Source organism: Pseudonaja textilis, chromosome 16 (assembly GCF_049901715.1).
Source record: "Pseudonaja textilis isolate UNSWEBS1 chromosome 16, rPseTex1.2, whole genome shotgun sequence".
NCBI lineage: Eukaryota > Metazoa > Chordata > Lepidosauria > Squamata > Elapidae > Pseudonaja > Pseudonaja textilis.
In genome coordinates this window covers 1,725,001-1,744,340 of record NC_142005.1, presented here as the reverse complement: position 1 = coordinate 1,744,340, position 19,340 = coordinate 1,725,001, and the positions used below count along the sequence as shown (strand labels likewise).

The 19,340-nt window shown below is 46.2% G+C and overlaps 2 protein-coding genes across 2 annotated transcripts in view; one reads left to right on the top strand and one right to left on the bottom strand.

Moving 5' to 3' along the window:
- Positions 1-11,949, top strand: part of LOC113447466 (serine/threonine-protein kinase MRCK gamma) — a 98,370-nt gene extending 86,421 nt beyond the window's left edge. The window contains 5 exon segments of the mRNA XM_087913775.1: positions 1,484-1,604; positions 4,277-4,394; positions 6,911-7,031; positions 9,487-9,572; positions 11,791-11,949. Of these exon segments, the coding sequence (XP_087769901.1) occupies positions 1,484-1,604; positions 4,277-4,394; positions 6,911-7,031; positions 9,487-9,572; positions 11,791-11,841 (497 nt within the window). The 3' untranslated portion in view covers positions 11,842-11,949.
- Positions 11,950-13,360: 1,411 nt separating this feature from the next.
- SCYL1 (SCY1 like pseudokinase 1) overlaps positions 13,361-19,340 on the bottom strand; it is a 34,144-nt gene continuing 28,164 nt past the window's right edge. The window contains exons 16-18 of the mRNA XM_087913776.1: positions 17,465-17,716; positions 15,519-15,585; positions 13,361-14,006 (exon numbers count right to left, since the gene is read on the bottom strand). Of these exons, the coding sequence (XP_087769902.1) occupies positions 13,882-14,006; positions 15,519-15,585; positions 17,465-17,716 (444 nt within the window). The 3' untranslated portion in view covers positions 13,361-13,881. The remainder of the gene's footprint in view (positions 14,007-15,518; positions 15,586-17,464; positions 17,717-19,340) is intronic.

Below are 19,340 nucleotides of genomic sequence, written 5' to 3'. Positions count from 1 at the left end.
TGATTTAATGAAATTTGCTTGCCATCCATTTCGCCGGGCGGCTTATGTTAAAATAAATCCAGAAATATATATTTACAGATAGTCCTCGACTTAACAGCAGTTCATTCGGTGATTGATCGAAGTTATAATGGCGCTGAAAAATGTGATTATGACCATTTTTCACACTTATGACCAGCATTCCCATGATCATGGGATCCAAATTCAGATGCTTGGCCACTGGTTCATACTTGTGACCGTTGCTAAGTGATGTCCTTTTGCAACCTTCTGACAATCAAAGACAATGGGGAAACCAGATTCACTTAAAAACCAAGTGACTACTAATTCACTTAATAACTGTGGCAAGAAAGGTCGTAAAAGGGGACAAAACTCATTTAACCAATGTCTCACTTAGTAACAGAAATTTTGGGGTTCAATTGTCGTAAGGCAAGGACTATCCGTAGTTATACATGCAAAAATGTGCATTAACGCTGCAATAAAGCACAAGTTATCAGATTGTGCTGCATCGCACAATAACCAACTAGCCAAGAGGTACTAATCCCACTCTGTGTAAAGCCTTAGTAAGGCCACGCCTGGAATCCTGCATCCAGTTTTGGTCACCACACTATAAAAAAGACGTTGAGACTCCGGAAAGAGTGCAGAGAAGAGCAACCAGGATGATGAGGGGACTGGAGGCTAAAACATACGATGACCGGTTGCAGGAACTGGGCCTGGTTAGTCCAGGGAAGAGAAGGACCATGGTGTCGTGCTTGGGTGGTGGGGGTTAGACTAGATGACCTACAAGGTCTCTTCCAACTGTTAATCTGGATCTATCTAAGATGATCAAAGGCCTGGAGATTAAAACATACGATGAACGGTTGCAGGAACTGGGCCTGGCTAGTCTAGGGAAGAGAAGGACCAGGGGAGACAGGAGAGCAGCCTTCCAATATTTGAGGGGCTGCCCCAGAGAGGAGGAAGGGGGTCAAGCTGTTCTCCAAAGCCACCGAAGGCCAGACAAGGAACAGTGGATGGAACCTGAACAAGGAGAGATTCAACCTGGAAATAAGGAAGAATTTCCTGACAGGGAGAACAATCCACCCCTGGAACAGAAGTTGCCTTCAGAGGTTGTGGGAGCTTCATCCCTGGAGGCTTTCAAGAAGAGACTGGACTGCCCTCTGTCAGAAATGGTGTAGGGTCTCCTGCTTGGGTGGGGGGTTGGACTAGATGGCCTACAAGGTCCCTTCCAGGTCTATTAATCTGTTATCTGTCAGAAATGGTGTGGGGTCTCCTGCTTGGGTGGGGGGTTGGACTAGATAACCTACAGGGTCCTTTCCAGGGCTGTTAATCTCTTATCTGTCAGAAATGGTATCGAGTCTCCTGCTTGGGTGTGGGGTTGGACTAGATGGCCTACAAGGTCCCTTCCAGGTCTGTTAATCTGTTAACTAAACCATTCACTAACCACTAACAAATTTGCTGTGAGGAGCCTGACTTTCCTTCCTTCCTCCAGACCAGGATGAATTCGAAATTCCCCAGACCACGGATAACAGCCGGCGGTACCTCATGAGGACTAGGCACAAGCGGTGCTTCTCTTTCCGGATCACCGAGGAGGAGCGGCAACACCAGAGGAGGTGAGGCTAGTCAGAGAGGGGGATTTTGTGATGGCTGCTGTTCAGAAGCTACACAGGCTGTTGCAACATCCGGTGCCATTTTCATTTATCTCAGCCGGTGAAAAATTCGCATTGCAGGCCAAGTTTGGTTTGATTGTAATCCTGGTTCATTTCAATGTGGCTTGGCATATTATGCAAATCCAAACCGCTGGATATTTTTAATCTTCTGTGTTAAATTTGTTCGCCACCCATCTCATCACGAGGTGATTTTTTTATGACCGTTAGCCATGTGCCCTAGAGAGTCCCCGACTTACAACTGTTTTATTTAGTGACTGCTCCAAATTACAACGGCACTGGGAAAAAAGGGACTTAATGACCATTTCCCCACACTTTTTCCACCTGGCAGCATCCCCAGGGTCACGTGATCAGGCCGTTGGCAACTGACCCACTCCGACAATCCACCCCCATTTGAATCATGAGCCTCTAGCCGCATCTCTCAGAGTTGAAAAAAAATGATTTATTCGGAGTGAACATGCCAGTGCTACCTGGGTGTAGCCGACTCTGAGACACATCATTCCCCCTTGACCCTGGTCTTCGCCCCCGACCCCCTGGATGTATATTCTCCAATGGGACACCTCCATAGCCAAGAGTCATCAATCATGCTCTCCAGTAATAATCTTGTGCGCCAGAAGCTTCGGCCACCTAGAAATATATCTATGAAAACATTTAAGGAGTGCTGTTCTGACCCAAACCTTGTTCCAAGAAAACAAACACAAAACAGATATAACAGCAAAACTCTTTAATGATTCCTTACGAATTCCATTCCTTCCTGGTTAAAAGGCTGTTTCAAATTAATTATTTCTGATAAGAAAGGTGGTGCAAGGCTGCCAAGAACACTAGGTTAAGTTGCCAAGAAAGATTTCAAACACAAAGAGTCTCCAAACACCAACCAAGATATTCCAAACGTCCACAAGGCTTGAGTGCAAAAACGTCTTTGCTTCCTGTAAAGAACTCCGCTTTCTCAGCTGGCTTTTATCTCTTGAGGGAGGGGCCATTACCTTGCAGCCTTACTCCCGAGTCGCCTGTGCTGCTGCAGCTGCTCTTTCCTTCGAGCAGCCCTGCGTGCACACAGGCACTGGGCACAGGCTCCTCGGGGTGCTCTTCATCACTGCTGCCAGCCTCCATAATCTCCACTCCCTGATGGTCCTGGCCCCCATCCCTGCACCACACGCAGGCCCCTCATCCGAGTCCTCGCTCTCCGAGACCTCAGCCGTCCGCACCTGCTGCCGGCGGACCACAACAAATGCACTTCTTCCCCCACTCCCTTTCTGCTGGCAACTCTAAAAGACCAGAGAAATATTTTTGAGTTGACATTATGTTTATGGTGGTCGCTGTGTCCTTTTGCGACCTTCTGACAAACTAAGTCAACAGGGAAGCCTGACCCACTTAACAACCATGTGACTAATTAAGCAGCGGAGGTGATTCGCTGAACAACTGGGACAGGGAAGGTCGTATAATGGGGCAAAAATTCACTTAGCTGTGTCTCATCTTAGCAGCAGAAATGGTGGACATAGTTGTGGTTCTCCGTCGAGGACCATCTGTATTGCGGTGTGCTAAATGAAGAAATAATTCTCTGTTCCTTACCAATGGAAATTCTAGTCCCGAGCGCTGCTGTACGTTGTGCTGGAAGACCAGAGATGGTCTTCAGCCGGTTCAGGCCAGTTCTGGCGTACGGGTAGTGGGAATTTTGAGTAGTTTGGAGAACCGGCAAATACCACCTTTGTGTTCTGGTTCACTGGCAGCCTGTGCAGACGGCAGCGAAATCAGACAGTGGGGAAGAAAGGGGACCAGTCAGGGAGTCTGGAGAGGGCTCGGACGAGGGTCCTGCATCCGATGCAGAGATGGGGCCAGGACCACCTGGGAGTGGGGGGCTGCCTCCGGAGTCTGGCAGCAGCGAGGCAGAGGAACAAGGGGAGCCTGTTCCCAGTGCACATATGCACAGAGCTGCCAGAAGGCGAGAGCAGCTGAGACACTCGGGAGTAAGGCTGGGAGGTGATTGCCCCTCCCCTAAGGTATAAAGGAGGTGCAAAGGTAGAGAAACCTTTGCAGGAAGCAAAGTCGTTTGCTCTGTTTGGATTAACCCTTGAAGCTCTGTGTGGACTTTGTACTTCAGTTGTTTTTTTTATAATTCATTTGGCACTCCATTCAAAGGAGAGAAAGGTGGGTGCTTATCTCGAGGGACTGTTTGAGGCTCATTATAGGTTGGGAATTCAAATCATTCCCAGCATTGAGATAAAACGAGAGTTGTTTGGGCTAAGCGTGTGCTTAATTACGGTCTCAGGAAACCTTGGTCAGAACACTTTGACTGCTCCTGCCCTCTCCTATCCTATAGTCCCTTGTTTTATAGCTCAGCACTCGACAGCGGATTACCGTACCTCAGCGGAGCTAAAAAAAGCAGCTCACCCCGCTAGTACTGACACAGAGGGTGGTTTTTTGAGTGCTGCATGTGCGAAGTGTGCTCTCATAGAGCCGGTAGGAAAAAAATTGGAGAAATTTGCAATTTAAGGCCGTTGCGTGAGCCCCTCCAGGAAGAGTTTCAGGTAGTCGAGTGGCCCTGGGCTGCTGCCAGCTGGCTGGCCCCTCTGAGCAGGGTGCCCGTGTGCTAGGCGCTGCCGTCCCCTGTCCCTTTGCAGAGAGATGATGCGCAACCCCAGCCTCCGTGCCAAGCTCATCTCTTCCCCAAGCAACTTCAACCACCTGGTCCATGTCGGGCCGAGCGAAAAGCAGCACCAACTACAGGACCTACACTTGGTGAGTAAGCACAATTTGGCTAGCCTTTGCTTCTATTATTCAGTTGCAGACTCGGGTAGCCGATGGCAGACACACAGATTTCTAAGTGAATCTGTGATTCTGCGAGCAACTCAATCTGCCTGCCTGCTTTGCCTGATTTTGGATAAAAGTTGCTTTTTTAAAAAAATAAACAATTCAATATTTACATGCATGGTGTGTTGTGAATTAATTTTGTGAGTTGGCTTGCTAACAATTTTTTTTTTAAACAAACTTTATTCAGTTTTTCACATTAAAAACAAAAATCTCTTTTTAGTGGACAACATATTTCCTGGTCATCACCTTTACATACAAATATGACAGCAATTATACATTGATATATGCATACTTAATTCTATTATTACTTTTTCCATTCCAAATTTTCAGTAAGGAGAGAAACAAACACATTAATTCTAGCCTCTTTCATTAATCTCAATCGAAACATCTTTTTGTTTCATTTCAATTATTTCAAATATAATCCTTTAGTATTTATTTTTAAATATAAAGATAAACAATATGTGTTTGCCTAACAATAATAATAATAATAAATAATTCTAAGTTCTTTCATTAATCTCAATCTAAACATCTTTTTATTTCATTTCAATTATTTCAAATATAATCCTTTAATATTTATTTTAAAAATAAAAATAAACAATATATATTTGCCTAATAGTAGTAATAATAAAGTTACCAATGTCTCTCCTTGCTTTTAATAATCTATATTAAACGTATTAATTTAGCTGGTTCTTTAGTCTGTCATATTCCCTTTCCATTACACTTTTTTTTTTATGAATTCTAGATTAATACAAGTTTTAACACACACACACAAAAAGAAAAAAGAACAAGTATAGCTTTTACTATTTTGAGTGTGACACCTTAATGATTAGAATATACCTTTATTCCCTCATCTTAATTCCCAATAAACCATTAATCATTACATCTTTTCAATTGGATTCCACAGCATATTTCCCTCCCTTTAATAAGAGTTATCAGTATCTATATTACCCTATTTTCTAAATATTTTTAATTGCAGAAATATTCTTATTACACCTTGTCACCCTGCAGAATCCCTTTTTTAATTCATCAACCATTATCTATGAAAAAAAAATTTCTTTTCAACATTTTACTATTTCCGTATTTCTTTATTTCATGTACATGTTTCTTACTGCTTCTCCTCCCCCTCTTTTCCCCATATCTTTTCTCATTCCAGTTTATATCCCTCTCTTTCTTAATATCTTCCTTTCCCCTTTTCTGCTGGGTCTTTCTGCCTTTCCTGACTTCACAGGTATTCCCCCTTTTAATTGCCTTCTTAAATCTCAACTTTTTAACCTTCCCTCTTTCCCCACCTTTTTGTAGCGTTCTTTGTGTTAATTGTCTATTTAAAATGTCTTCTCAAGCCGATTCCTTCTCCTCTTTCTTCTTCTTCAATTGCCATTTCCATTTTTTCTAGCACAGAGCAAAGTGATTCGCCTCTTTCCTGTAGTAATTCTCTCATATTTTTAAGTTCCATTTTTAATTCCCAAAGAGATATCATCATTCTTATATTTTATGATCGTTAAAAGTCCACAAAAAGAAACCACTTCTACTTTCCTTCTTTCTTCTTTCAGTTTTTTAAGGTTCTTTACGGGGGGAAAAGGTGAAGACTTTGTATAATGGAGAGTGTCACCTTTTGATAAAAATTTGGCTCAAATAAAAGGGAAAGCATCCTGTTTTTGAATGAACTGGTGTGGATATAACATTACAGAAATATTGAAACAAAGTAAGAATTTTAGAAAGTGAAAGCAGAACCAGAATAAAGGAAAAAGCAAGGAAAGATTGTTTGTGGGACTGATTGACGTTTTTGGTATAAACCCTGGACTGGAATGGCTTGCTAACAAATTTTATGTGACAGACTCAGATAGCCGATGGCAGAAACACAGATCTCTTAAGTGATTCTGTGAGCAACTCAACCTGCCTGCCCGCTTTGCCTGATTTGGGGTAAAAGTTGCTTTTCTTTTATAAAAAAAAAAATCAATATTGACATAAATATTTATAATATTTACATACAAACCACGCCCAACCAGTCACATGACCACCAAGCCACACCCACAAATTAGGCCACGCCCACAGAACCGGTTGTTAAGAAATTTGAATCCCACCCCTGCCTCTGTGTGTTTGTGTGTGTGTGTGTGTGAGAGAGAGAGAGAGAGGGAGGGAGAGAGGTTAGATCATCTCTCTCTCTCTCTCTCTCTCCCACCAATGTCAGCAAGCCACCGTCAGTCAAAATTTGTGGTCCACACGGGATTTAAAATTATGAGTTTGGTGGCTCCTGAGGTCCAAAAGGTTGGCGACCCCTGGACTAGATGACCTTCCAGGGTACCTTCCAGCTCTATTGTGATTGATTGATCTTTAAATTATGCTTTATTCTGCATGCAAGGACCGGGCCTTTCTTAAACTGCTTCTGTAAACAATTCCAAGCCTGTTGTCTATTCTCCACCCTCCTCCTTAACCCCTTTTTCCAGGCGCAGGAAGAGAAGAAGGAGGAGGCTGACGTCCGAATGCGCTGCAGCAGCCTCTCCGAGATGCGACGGCCGTCACCTGAGGGCCACAACGGGATAACCCCTTTGGGGTCTGTTTCCTCCCGTAAGGATCACAAGGGGCCCTTGGGATGTGGGGGGGAGGGGCCTTTTAAGGGCTCCTAGAGCAAGTGGGGGTGGGTGGGCAGCACGGGGCAGTCCTCAACTTACGAGCACAATTGAGCCCCACAATTGTGGCTAAGTGAGTTTTACGCCCCGTTTTGCAACTTGTCTTGCCACAGCGGTTAAATGAACCACTTTGCAGGGGATAACTTAGTAATAAATACGGTTCTTAAGTGAATCTGGCTTGCTTGTCAGAAGGTGGTTGCACCCTGGACACTGCAACCGTCATAAATATGAGCCAGTTGCCAAGCGTGCAAATTTTGTTCATGTGACCCTAAGGATGTTGAAGTCTGAAAAAACGTCCTAAGTCACTTTGAAGTTTTCAATGCCCTTGTAACTTCAAAACCACCACATTGTAAGTCAAGGACTAACTATAGTTACAGGTGTGGTCTTCCCACTCAGCTTTCCGGCTGCACGGACTTCAAATCCCAGAATTCTCGGTAGCAGCCGTGCTCGCTAGGGGATTCTGGGAATTGAAGCCCACTGTTGTATAAACAGAGGCATAGACTCAAAATCAGGTGAAGTATTAGTCTACAATGTTACAAAGCCTTAGTTAAGGCCACAGGTGGAATACGGCAACCAATTTTGGTCACCACATTACAAAAAAAAAGATGTTGAAACTTTGGAAAAATTTCAGAGAAGAGCAACTAAGATGATCAAAGGCCTGGAGACTAAAACGTATGAAGAACAGTTGCAGGAACTGGGCCTGGCTAGTCTAGGGAAGAGAAGGACCATGGTGTCGTGCTTGGGTGGGGGGGTTAGACTAGATGACCTACAAGGTCTCTTCCAACTGTTAATCTGGATCTATCTAAGATGATCAAAGGCCTGGAGACTAAAACATACGAAGAACGGTTGCAGGAACTGGGCCTGGCTATTTAGTGAAGAAAGGGGAGACATGATAGCAGCCTCCCAATATTTGAGGGGCTGCCCCAGAGGAGGAGGAAGGGGGTCAAACTATTTTCCAAAGCACTTGAAGGCCAGACAAGGAATAATGGATGAAAACTGAACAAGGAGAGATTCAGCCTGGAAATAAGGAGAAACTTTGTAAAAGTGAGGACAATTAACCAGTCGGACAGCTTGTCTCCAGAAATCGTGGGAGCTCCATCACTGGAGGTTTTGAGGAAGAGTTTAGACAGTCACTTATCTGAAATATTACAGGTTCTTCTGCTTGAGCAGGGGGCTGGACTAGAAGACCTCCAAGGCCCCTTCCAACTCTATTCTATTCTGTTCTATTCAACCATATTTCTATAGCATTCTATTCCATATTATTCTACATTATTCTATTCCATTCTATTCTGTTATTCTATATTATTCTATCCCTACATCAGGTGTCGCCAACCTTTTCGACCTCAGGGAACTCATAATTTTAAATACCATGGACCACTAACTAGTTCTGTGGGCGTGGCCTAATTTGTGGGTGTGGCTTGGTGGTCATGTGACTAGCTGGGCATGGCTTGTATGTAAATATAAATATTTATATAAATACTGAATTTTTTATTAAAAAAAGAGCAACTTTCACCCAAAATCAGGCAAAGCAGGCAGGCAGATTGAGTTGCTCACAGAATCACGGATTCACTTAGAGATCTGTGTTTCTGCCATCAGCTACCTCAGCCTGTCACATAAAATTTGTTTACAAGCAAACCCATAAAATTTGCTAGCAAGCAAACTCACAAAATTAACTCACAGCACACCATGTAAATGTTAATTTTTTAAAAAAAAAAAAGAGCAACTTTTACCCAAAATCAGGTAAAGCAGGCAGATTGAGTTGCTCACAGCATCATTCATTGATCTATCTATCTGCCATCGGCTACCTGAGTCTGTCACATGAAATTTGCTTGCTGTGAGTCTGCACTGAATAACAGAACCCTCAGTCCTAAGGGAGGTTCGGCTGTGCTTAAAAGCATAACTGAAGATCTATAGATTAGCTAGAAAGCAAGAAATCCAACCATTTCCTGCTTTCTAGCTCATCTAAATCTCCTGGCACAGCAGAACAGCTGATGGTCAGGGGGAAAAAAGGAAAAATAGAAATTTAGCAGGCAAGTTTGCTGGGTAAGGAGTGAGTGGGCGGGAAGGGTTTCCGTGGGCCATGTGGGCTGCGCAGCCTTGTGTTCCCATGCAGCTTGGATTAATTGCTTTGTGGGGGGGTGCTCTGGGGGTGAGATTTCTCTGCGGCCCACCAAAATTTTCTCGCACTGGTTGGCGACTTCTGTTCTACATTATTCTATTCCATTCCTTCCAATATCTATTTTATTTTATTCTACATTGTTCTATTCCTATTGTTATTCCGGTCTAGTCTCTTCTATGTGCTATTCTATTCCTCAAGGGCCTCTTTTGGAAGGAAATGCCCCCTGCAGATCTAGTCTCGTGCTAATGGCCTTCTCTATTTTCTCGTCACACAGTAAGACTCAAGTCAGCCAGCTCGACCTCTGACAACTCCTCGGTGTCTCCACAGTCTTTCTTCTCTGGCGTTTCGTCACTGGGAGAGGTAAGGGACGGCAACAATGGAAAACGCGAGTGCGGAACTGGGGTTTTTTTTCTTGACGTGCCCCAAGTGCGTTTGCAGTGGTTGAGAGGAGCTTCCCCCCCCAAAAACCCCAATGCAATCCTAAATTGCATTAACAGAGGGACAGAATCAAGATCACATGAAGCGCTGCTACCACTTTACAAAGCCTTAGTAAGACCACGCTTGGAATACTGCATTCAGTTTTGGTCATCACAATATTAAAAAAAAAAGATGTCGAGAATCTAGAAAGAGGGCAGAGAAGAGCAACAAAGATGATTTCAGGATTGGGGACTAAATTACCTTGTTCCCCTGAAAATAAGACCTTGTCTTATGTTTTTGTTGCCACCCAAAATGGCACCAGGTCTTATTTTTGAGGGGATATTCATCCACCGTCACTTGCGCGCGTTGCCCCGGCCTCCTTTTCGCTGTTGGAGGTCTTCGGGAAATTCTTCGTCTGCAGCCGGCAAGGCTTTCCTGAAGGCCTCTGCAAGCTGATAGGATCGATCCAGAGCTTTGTTACCAGCTCCAGAGGCCTTCAGGAAAGCCTTGCCAGCCTTACCGGCTGCAGAAGGAATCGGCCAGCGAGGCAGGTGTCAGGGGTGTGCGAGGCCTGGCTACAACTGTCCAAAGTAGTAGGGCACCTTCAGCCACCCCCATCCCACCCTAGCTTAATTTTTACCTGCCCACTCTGGAGGGTGCGGGATCTTAATTAGGGCTTATTTTGGGCTCACAAAAAAAATCAAGCTAGGGCTTACTTTCAGGGTAGGTCCTATTTTCAGGGTATACGATGAGCGGTTGCCGGAATTGGGAATGTCTAATAAAGGGAAGGACTAGGGAGGCATAATAACTGTCTTCCACCACTTGGGGGGCTGCCCCACAGAGTAGGGGGCTCATCCTGTTCCCCAAAGCACCCGAAGGCAGGACAAGAAACAACGGATGGAAACTTATCGAGGAGAGAAGCAACCTGGAACGAAGGAGAAATTTCCTGACTGTTGGAACGATTAACTAGCGCAATGGCTTCTCTCCGGAAGTTGTGCAGGGCTGCATCAGTGGAGGCTTTTTAAAAGATTGGACACTCGCTTGTCTGGAATGGTCTAGGGCAGGAGTATCAAACTCAAGAAGTGGCCTGTGGAGGGGCTTAAATTGGACCCACGGGGCTGGCCTCCTGAAATGACCGAAGGACCGGCCCGCAGTGCTTCTGCTAACGAAAATGGAGCGCGGCCGGGGTGTGTCTGGGTGTGCAGCCCCCCTCGTGCCCCCTTTTTCAGCCTGGACGGCCTCCTGCAACACTCTTGTCATCCAATACAGGGCACGGGGGCGGAGGGGGGGCACATACACGCCCCCGTGCCCCATTTTGGCCGGCAAAAGTGCTGCAGGAGTCGTCTTTCCCGTCTCCTTCCACCCCCCACCCTGGCTGGGCCGCGGAGAGCTACAAGGCTGATCCGACGCTCAAAGAAATCCAGTGTGACACTCCCTGGTCTAGGACCGTGGTTTGCCAAGCCGTGGGATGGGGACCACTGGTGGTCCGTGAGAAAATTTTGGTGGTCCGCAGAGAAAAGTCCCCCCCCCCTCAAAAGCAATTAATCCAGGCTGCGCCGTCCACATAGCTACTGGCCCCCACCCTTTGGCCCAACACAAACCTTACCTTGTGTGGAGCCACGCGAACTGGAATTGGAAGGTAAGACCAACGGCAGAGGGGGAAATCCGTCCTGGGGTGGTTTGCTGACATTGGTGGGAAAGTCGGTCCCATATTCCAGAGGTGCAGGAGTCACACAGGACTGGCCCCTTTGGTCCTCCTGGAGCAGCTGCTCCTCCAGTCCATGGTAGGCCGGTGCACCTGGGTGGAGGAGCAGCTGCTCCGGGTGACCAAAGGGGCCAGTCCTGCGACTACTCCAGCTCTGGAATATGGGACCGACTTCCCCACCAACGTCAGCAAGCCACCACCAGCCAAAATTCATATTGGTGGCCCGCGGGATTTAAAATTATGAGTTTGGTGGCCCCTGAGGTCCAAAAGGTTGGCGGCCCCTGGTCTAGGGTCTCCTGCTTGTGCAGGGGGTTAGACTAGAAGACCTCCAAGGTCCCTTCCGACTCCTCGTTACGTTCCTGTCGGGATTTCTTCTCTTAAATCAATACAACCCAGGTCGGTTCCCTCTTTAAGATCTTGCTCCTTCCCCCCCCCCTCCCCCAACACACACAACAGGTCTCAGATTCGAGTCTTCCGTCCAGCCCAAGGAGCACCAGCACCACATGACAGGAGGAGGCCCGGGGCTACCAGCGCCCAGCCGGACCGCATGTGAAATGAGCACGCCGGTGCCGGTTTGCAACAGACCATCCGGCTCGTTTCGACGTACCTGCTTGTTGTCGTCCAAGGAAGGGAGGCGAGGAAGAGGAAGGACGGTCAGAGGCCGGACTCTGGGTCGGCTGCGGGAAAGCCACACCCCTGTGCTGCACTTAAATCCTACGGTGGGACCATGGATCTGTGTCCCCCCTGCGCTCCTCCCTCCACTGACCTTTGAACCTTGGAGAACACAAGAGCTGCCGCTGCCGCTTTGTGGATCCCGCTGCCGACACCAATTCTCCCCTGTCCCGCTTGTTGCACAAATAGCCATGGGGTCAGGACACTTTTTAAAGACCTTTTTAATGTTTACTTTAAAAAAAAAAAAGCAAAAAAAAAAGCTAAGCTATTGCCAGCCATATCCTAAACAGGAGGCGGTTAACCTCTGGGTGAACGCACATTAAAAAGAAAACCAAATCACACGAGCTGCCTGAAGGGCCGTTTTCTTGAAATAATTCCGGAGTAACTTGAGAAGTAAACAGAAGGTCGAGGGTGCTTTTTTTTCCTAGCCTGAATTTTGCCAAACTTTCAGCCCAGACCTTTGAATTAAGGGTGTAAAAGCAGTAAAATAATTGCGCCGAACCATCTCCTTAAAGAGTCGTTTGCAAGCTATTTTACTAAAAGGAAAAAAAAAACGTGAGAGGGATTCAGATTCTCGTGGCTGAGCCCCCCGACCCACCCCCAGCCATAATTCTCAGTAGCCCTGAGGGAGAAAAACAAAATTTTGCCTCCACCACCACCTTGGCTGCCGAAAACCAGTCAAATGGGCAAGATTTTAGGCCCGCAAAAGCAGGCAGGGAGGGAAAAGGCGTCACTTTTTCCTTCTTGGAATGAACCCGTTTTCCAGATTTGCAAACTGTCACACCGAGGCAGCTGCAACTTTGCCGGCACAGCCACCCCAAGGATTAAGCCAAGTTTGCCATGTCAAGCAAAGGCAGGTGTTTGGTTTGCACGGTTTGCAGAAACCGAGACGGCGGGGAGAGAGAGAGAGAGAGAGGGAGACATACAGAGAGAGAGAGAAAGAAAGAGAGACAGGGAAAAAGAGAGAAAAAGACACAGATAGAGACAGACAGCGAGAGGCAGAGACGCAGATAGAGAGAGTGCGTGAGACAGAGACAAACAGTGAAAAATAGAGAAAAAGACAAAAAGAGACAATGAGAGGCAGAGACACAGATACACAGCGAGACAGAGAGACAGAGACAGAGTGAAAAATAGAGAAAAAGACAGAGACAGACAGAAAAAGTGAGAGAGGCAGAGACAGACACAGAGAGTTGAGACAAAAAGAGACACAGTGAAAAAGAGAGACAGACAGAAAGAGGCAGAGACAGATACATACACAAAGAGAGACAGAGTGAGACAAAAAGACAGTGAAAAAGAGAGAGAGAGAGAGAGAGAGAAAGAGAGATGGGCCGGGGATTGTGGGAATCTTTGCAGCTTTTCATTCATAATTTATTTCTCTGCTTCCCTCTCAGCTGATGAAACAGGCATGGATTATCACCTGCACACGCGCAGGCACAGCCACATGCACTCGCGCGCACACGACCGCCTGGTACTTCACCTCTGTGCAAAAGTCTCGCTTTCTTTGCACACAGACAAAAGAGACTGTGGAATCCAAACCCCCTCCTCACCCCCCCCAAGGCTTCCCCCCCGCCCCCTCAAGGCTTCCGGAAGTCCATGTTTAACTATCTTGAAACCAGAGAAATCGGCCCCCAGGTTGCCAAGGATGGTGGGACGCAGGTAGACCTGGTCCCCGCGGGTGGCAGTCGCCACGACAGAGCGAGACCGGAGGGAGGGAGCCCCCCCCCCCGCTTTCAAAACTGGGTCGGGGAGCCAGAGTTGCGAGACGCTTCGCCGCCTCCTTGCAGTCTCTTGGAAGGCATCGAGCTGTCCTAACGTGGAAAGAAGGAGGAGGAGGAGGAGGAGGAAGGGAAAAATAACATGGCGTGGGGCAGAGTGTCAGTCCAATTTCCTGACCCCCAACTTCATAGGTCCCTTGGCGGCTTTTTTCTCGGCTCGTCGGGCTTCTATTTCCTGGCGCCTCTCTTCTCGTTTCTTCCGGGCCAGATCCGTCTTGCTGGGACCTGCAGATCCAGGAAAGAAAAAGCAAGTGGCCAGAGAGTCCGAATGAACGTAGCCGGTGCGGAGAGGAATAGAATTAGAAATGGAATGGAATAGGAATAATTAGAATAGAAAGGAATAGATAGGAATAGAAAGCTCTTGTGATGACCCAGGGCGGGATACAAAACAAACACAGTCATAGGAAACAGGTGAAGCCCCTATATTCCTTCCAAGTTCCAAATATCTTTGAAGAACTCCCACAAAGTTACACAAAGAAGGAAAAAAGCAACACAAACCAGGCAAGGTAAGGGCTGGAGGATGTCCACAGATAACACACACTGGGAAGGACGCCAAACTCAAGAGAGGAACCATAAACTAGAGATATTTACACGATTAGTTTCCAGCATTTGCCAATGCGCAGGTCCAAATTCTTAGTCAGTTGTCACAGCTGCAGCCCATGAAGAGGATCAAGGCCCTCTCCTCCCAAGGAGACCACGTCTCTCCCTTATCCTCTTCTCCCTCCGTGCCCTAGGATGGAGAGGGGATGGGCCTGGGTCCTCCAGGGGCATGACCGCTATCTCTATATAAGCGAAATACCCCTCACACACCATCACAAAATCTTCAGAACCGTAAAACCTACAAACTTGAAAATTGGCATGTAGGTTCCTCTTGGCTTCTAAGTGCTCACAAAGAAAGGATTTTTCCAAATGACCATCAGAGCATTTAGAATATTTCCTTTATTATTATTATTATTATTATTATTATTATTATTATTATTATTATTATTATTATTACACTCTGATGCTAAGGAGTTCTACTCCCCCTCCCCACCTGAAAAGAAATCTCTTCCCAATGCAAAACACAAGCAGAGGAGTTTCAATTTCAGTTTTAGTTTCACAGCACCAAGCAGCTTTAGTACAGAACAGTTGAGCTAAGCCACGCCCAGGCTCCTTGCTGTCTCCATCTTGCTCACCCAGCAAATATTGTTTCAGTTTCCAAACAGCCCTCAACTCTCTCACGCGCCGACAAGACGCTAGCCTTCCCCCCCCACCCCTAATTTTCCTCCCAAAAAACTAAGCCCGGCCACATAGTTTTGTAGTGAATCACAGGTATCGAGCTATAGAATAGGAATAAAATGGAATAGAATGAAATGAAATAGGAATAATAATAATAATAGGAATAGAAATAATAGGAATAGAATAAGAATAGAATAGGAATAAAATGGAATGGAATAGGAATAAAAATAATAGGAATAAGAATAATAGGAAGAGAAATAATAGGAAAAGGAATAATAGAAATAGGAACAGAATAAGAATAGAATAGGAATAATAATTGAATTGGAATTGAATTGACTTGAATTCTTTATTTGGCCAAGTGTGATTAGACAGCTGTTGCGATTGCTTAAACAGGGCAAAACTCACTTAACAAATGTTTCAGCAACAGAAAGTTTGGGCTCCATTGAGGTCATACATTGGGGACTACCTGAACTACATCCATACTACATGAGTAAATCCACGGATGGGAAGGAACCGTACCTTGATCGGAGTCCAGTGTGGCCCAGTTTTCCTCAAAGGTCCACTCGCGCAAGGCATCGGCGTTTTTCTAAGAAAACACAGAATACACGGGTTTTAAAGGCTGGCCTGGCATTTATACCACCCGACAACTCTACATTGGAGGTTGAGGGCGTGATTGCGATCGGGTCAATCTTTAAGAGGAGAAGAAGTTGCATTTCTTAACATTTCTAGTCCCTGTGTTGTGGCCTGTTGGCCACCGGCCCCTCCAGCAGCCAAATCAGAGGAGGAGCCGCCATGGGAATTAAGAGTCAACATCTGAGTAAACTGGGAGCTCCGTGGGGGAAGAGGGAATGGAGCTGGCAGAGCGAGAGAGAGGGAGGGAGAGGGAGAGAGGGAGAGACAGAGAGAGAGAGAGAGAGACAGAGAGAGAGAGAGACAGAGCCTGGGCCGTCCATCAGCCCTCAGATGGAGAGTCCACAGCCCCCAGGTCTGGAGGTGGCTGATGGGAAAGAGGAGGAACAGCCGAGTCCAGTGCCTGACGCTTGGATGCACAGAAGGCAGAGGAGAGGAGAGCGGTGGAAATCTATGGGCCGGTCCTTGGGACAAAAGAGCCACTGCTCTGCTAGTGAAGCCCCACTCTAGCTCTGGGGATAAATGTTGTGTTTGGGGAACTGGGTCAGATCACCACTGTGGTTCAGCAAAAAGTTGATCGTAACCCCTATTTTATCCATGCAAAGATACTGAGCGACTAGGTTTCTGAATGGAGCAGTTTAACTAGGATTTACTGGGTGAAACTCAAGTGGCTGCATCCTCACATCTGGCTAAGCAATGAAAGAGGGTTTACTAACCATCATGGCTAACTTCACAAAGGAGGCTCTTGAAGCTACATGCTAAACCAGGATTAACCAGACACCATGGTTATATTCATAGAACAGGGACATCCAAGCTGATGGATTGTATTAAGGTGAAAACCTATGGTTTGTGAAGTGTTGAAATGCAGGCTGGGCTTCCTTCAAACTAAACGTTTGTACGTGAAACCAGACTTAATAGCAGTAACTGGGAAAGGGATCTTGGAGTCTTAGGGGACAACCAGCTAAATAAGAGCCAGTCGTGTGCAGCAGTAGCCAAAAAAGCCAATGCGATCCTAAGTTGCATTAACAGAGGGATACAATCAAGATCAAGGAAGGTACTCATACCACTGTATAAAGCCTTAGTAAGGCCACACCTAGAGTCCTGCATCCAGTTTTGGTTACCACACTATAAACAAAGAGATTGAGACTCTAGAAAGAGTGCAGAGAAGAGCAACCAGGATGATGAGGGGACTGGAGGCTGAAACGTATGATGAACAGTTGCAGGAACTGGGCCTGGCCAGTCTAGGGAAGAGAAGGACCAGGGGAGACAGGAGAGCAGCCTCCCAATATTTGAGGGGCTGTCAGAGAGAGGAGGAGGGGATCAAGCTGTTTACTAAAGTGTCTGTAGGCCAGAGAAGGAATAATGGATGGAAACTGAACAAGGAGAGATTCAACCTGGAAATAAGGAGGAATTTTCTGACAGGGAGAACAATCCATTCATGGAACAGAAGTTGCCTTCGGAAGTTGTGGGAGCTCCATCAATGGAGGCTTTCAAGAAGAGATTGGACTGGCACCTGGCAGAAATGGTGTAGGGTCTCCTGCTTGGGTGGGGGGTTGGACTAGATGACCTCCATGGTCCCTTCCAACTCTGTTAATCTGTACCTGGTATCTAACTAACTTCATGTGTGACGTGAACCCAGCCAACCAAGGCTAGTAAACCATCCCAATCACCTTCTGGCTCAAAGCAAAGTGAATACCCAGCCTCTGTCTCCTTCCCCGATGCCACTTTCAGCAGTTACAGGTAGCCCTCGATTCATTTAGCGACCACCCGTGATGAACCTGACCAGTGGTTTAATCCACCCAACTGAGGCTGCATCCCCGGCTGCCGCCACTCACCTGCCTCTCCGACGTTGGCTTCCCAGCCAGGCAGGAAAACAGATCGGATTTGTCCCCGGAGCCGATGCTGCCCCAGTTATATTCACTCGCCGGTTTGATGTCTTGGTGGGCTGCAGCTGCTTTGGTGCCGAGGCTGGAAGGCAGCGGATCCATGGGGGAAGCCGCCCCCTTTTGGGGGCTCCAGGATGGCTCCAGATCCCAGGCGGAGCTGCTCCAGTCCGAGTCCTGCCTGTCGGAGGCTGTGGTGGTAACCTACGAAATGGAAGACAAAAGCCCCCATCTGTGCAAAATCTATTCTAGAGAAATGTTTAAAAAGGGAATTTTCTACCATTTCCCCACAAAATACCCTGAAAGTCCTAGCTTGATTTTTACACATGCGCCCAATATAAGCCCTACCCCCCAAATAAGCCCTAATGAAGATCCCACTCACTCCAGACTGGACGGGAAAACATTAAGCCAGGGTGGGGATGGGGGCGGTGGAGCTGCCCTCCTACTTACCTTTGGACAGTTGTAGCCAGGCCTCGCACACCTCAACACCTGCCCTGCCGGCCCATCTCTTCTGCAGCTGGCAAGGCTGGCAAGGTTTCCCTGAAGGCCTCTGGAGCTGAGAACAAAGCTCTGGATCGATCCAGAGCTCTTGTTATTGGCTGTAGAGGCCTTCAGGAAGGCCTCGCTGGCTGCACCTGTTCCCGAAGGCCTCTAGACAGCGAAAAGGAGGCCGGGGGCAAATGCACCCAAGTTAGGTGGAGGACACCCCTGAAAATAAGACCTGGTGCCTTTTTGGGTGGCAACAAAAATATAAGACAGCTTCTTGTTTTCGGGGAAATACGGTAGTCCTCATGAAAGAGGTTCAGGGCAGAAACTTCTGGAACAAAGAAACAAGTGTCAGCTTTAAAATTCAGCTGCCACATTTTTTTTAAAGAGAGTTGGAGGAGTTGGAAAGTTCAAGGTTATTCTGTAGGTCGTATTAAGAAACTCCAGTGGCCGTTAATTGGTTCTCGTGATCTATGAAGTGTAGAAGTGGGACGAGAGAAGGTGGATTCTTTTTTTAAAACATTCTTTTTAAATAGAGAGCCTTATTCTCTTTACAAACAAATATTCCACTACACATCAATAGAAATTTTTTCTATCACTTTAATCATCTAACATATTTTCTAACCCTTCTCTATTTCTAATATAACAATGCTGTCTCATGCACCCTTGCAGAATCCTCTTCTTAAGTTAAATTTTAACCATTGTCTCTGTTTCTTTTAAATAGATTTATACCTTTAATTCTTGTACGTTTTTCCTGTACCTCTATATCTTGTTTCTGTCTTTTGTAGCTTCTTTCCCTTTCCCTCTTCCCTCTCTTCTTCTCCCTTTTCTATCTGATTCTCCCTTCTGTGATCCTCCCTTCTGCTTCTTCTGATATTATGATTACTTTTCAAATTATTCTTTTTTGGGTTGTTGCTTCAGTGCTTAAGTTTTTAACTCCCTTTCCCCACTTTCCCCTTGTTACCCCGCTTAAAATTGCTTGGTCATTAAAGATGGCTTCTTCGTTGTCCCGCCCTTCTTGTTCTGCCAGCGTTTCTTGTTGTTTTTCATAGTTCAAGATCTCCATTTCTAAAAATTGAAATACGAAGCCAAAAAATCCTCTTCCGTCTCGTGCCTTCTTTCTTCTTTTCGTTCTTTAAGTCTCATTTTTAACTCTTCAAGGAGTGATGCCATTTTAAAAAAATTTCTAAACAACCCCCCAATTGATTTTATTTTATTTCTTTAGGATCCTCCATCCAAAATTACAGGAATCATCCAATAATCCAAAATGATTTCTTGCTTCTTTGCTCAATTTCTCTTTCCAGGGGCTTTGTGATCTTGTAACAAAGTTTCAGCTACAAAT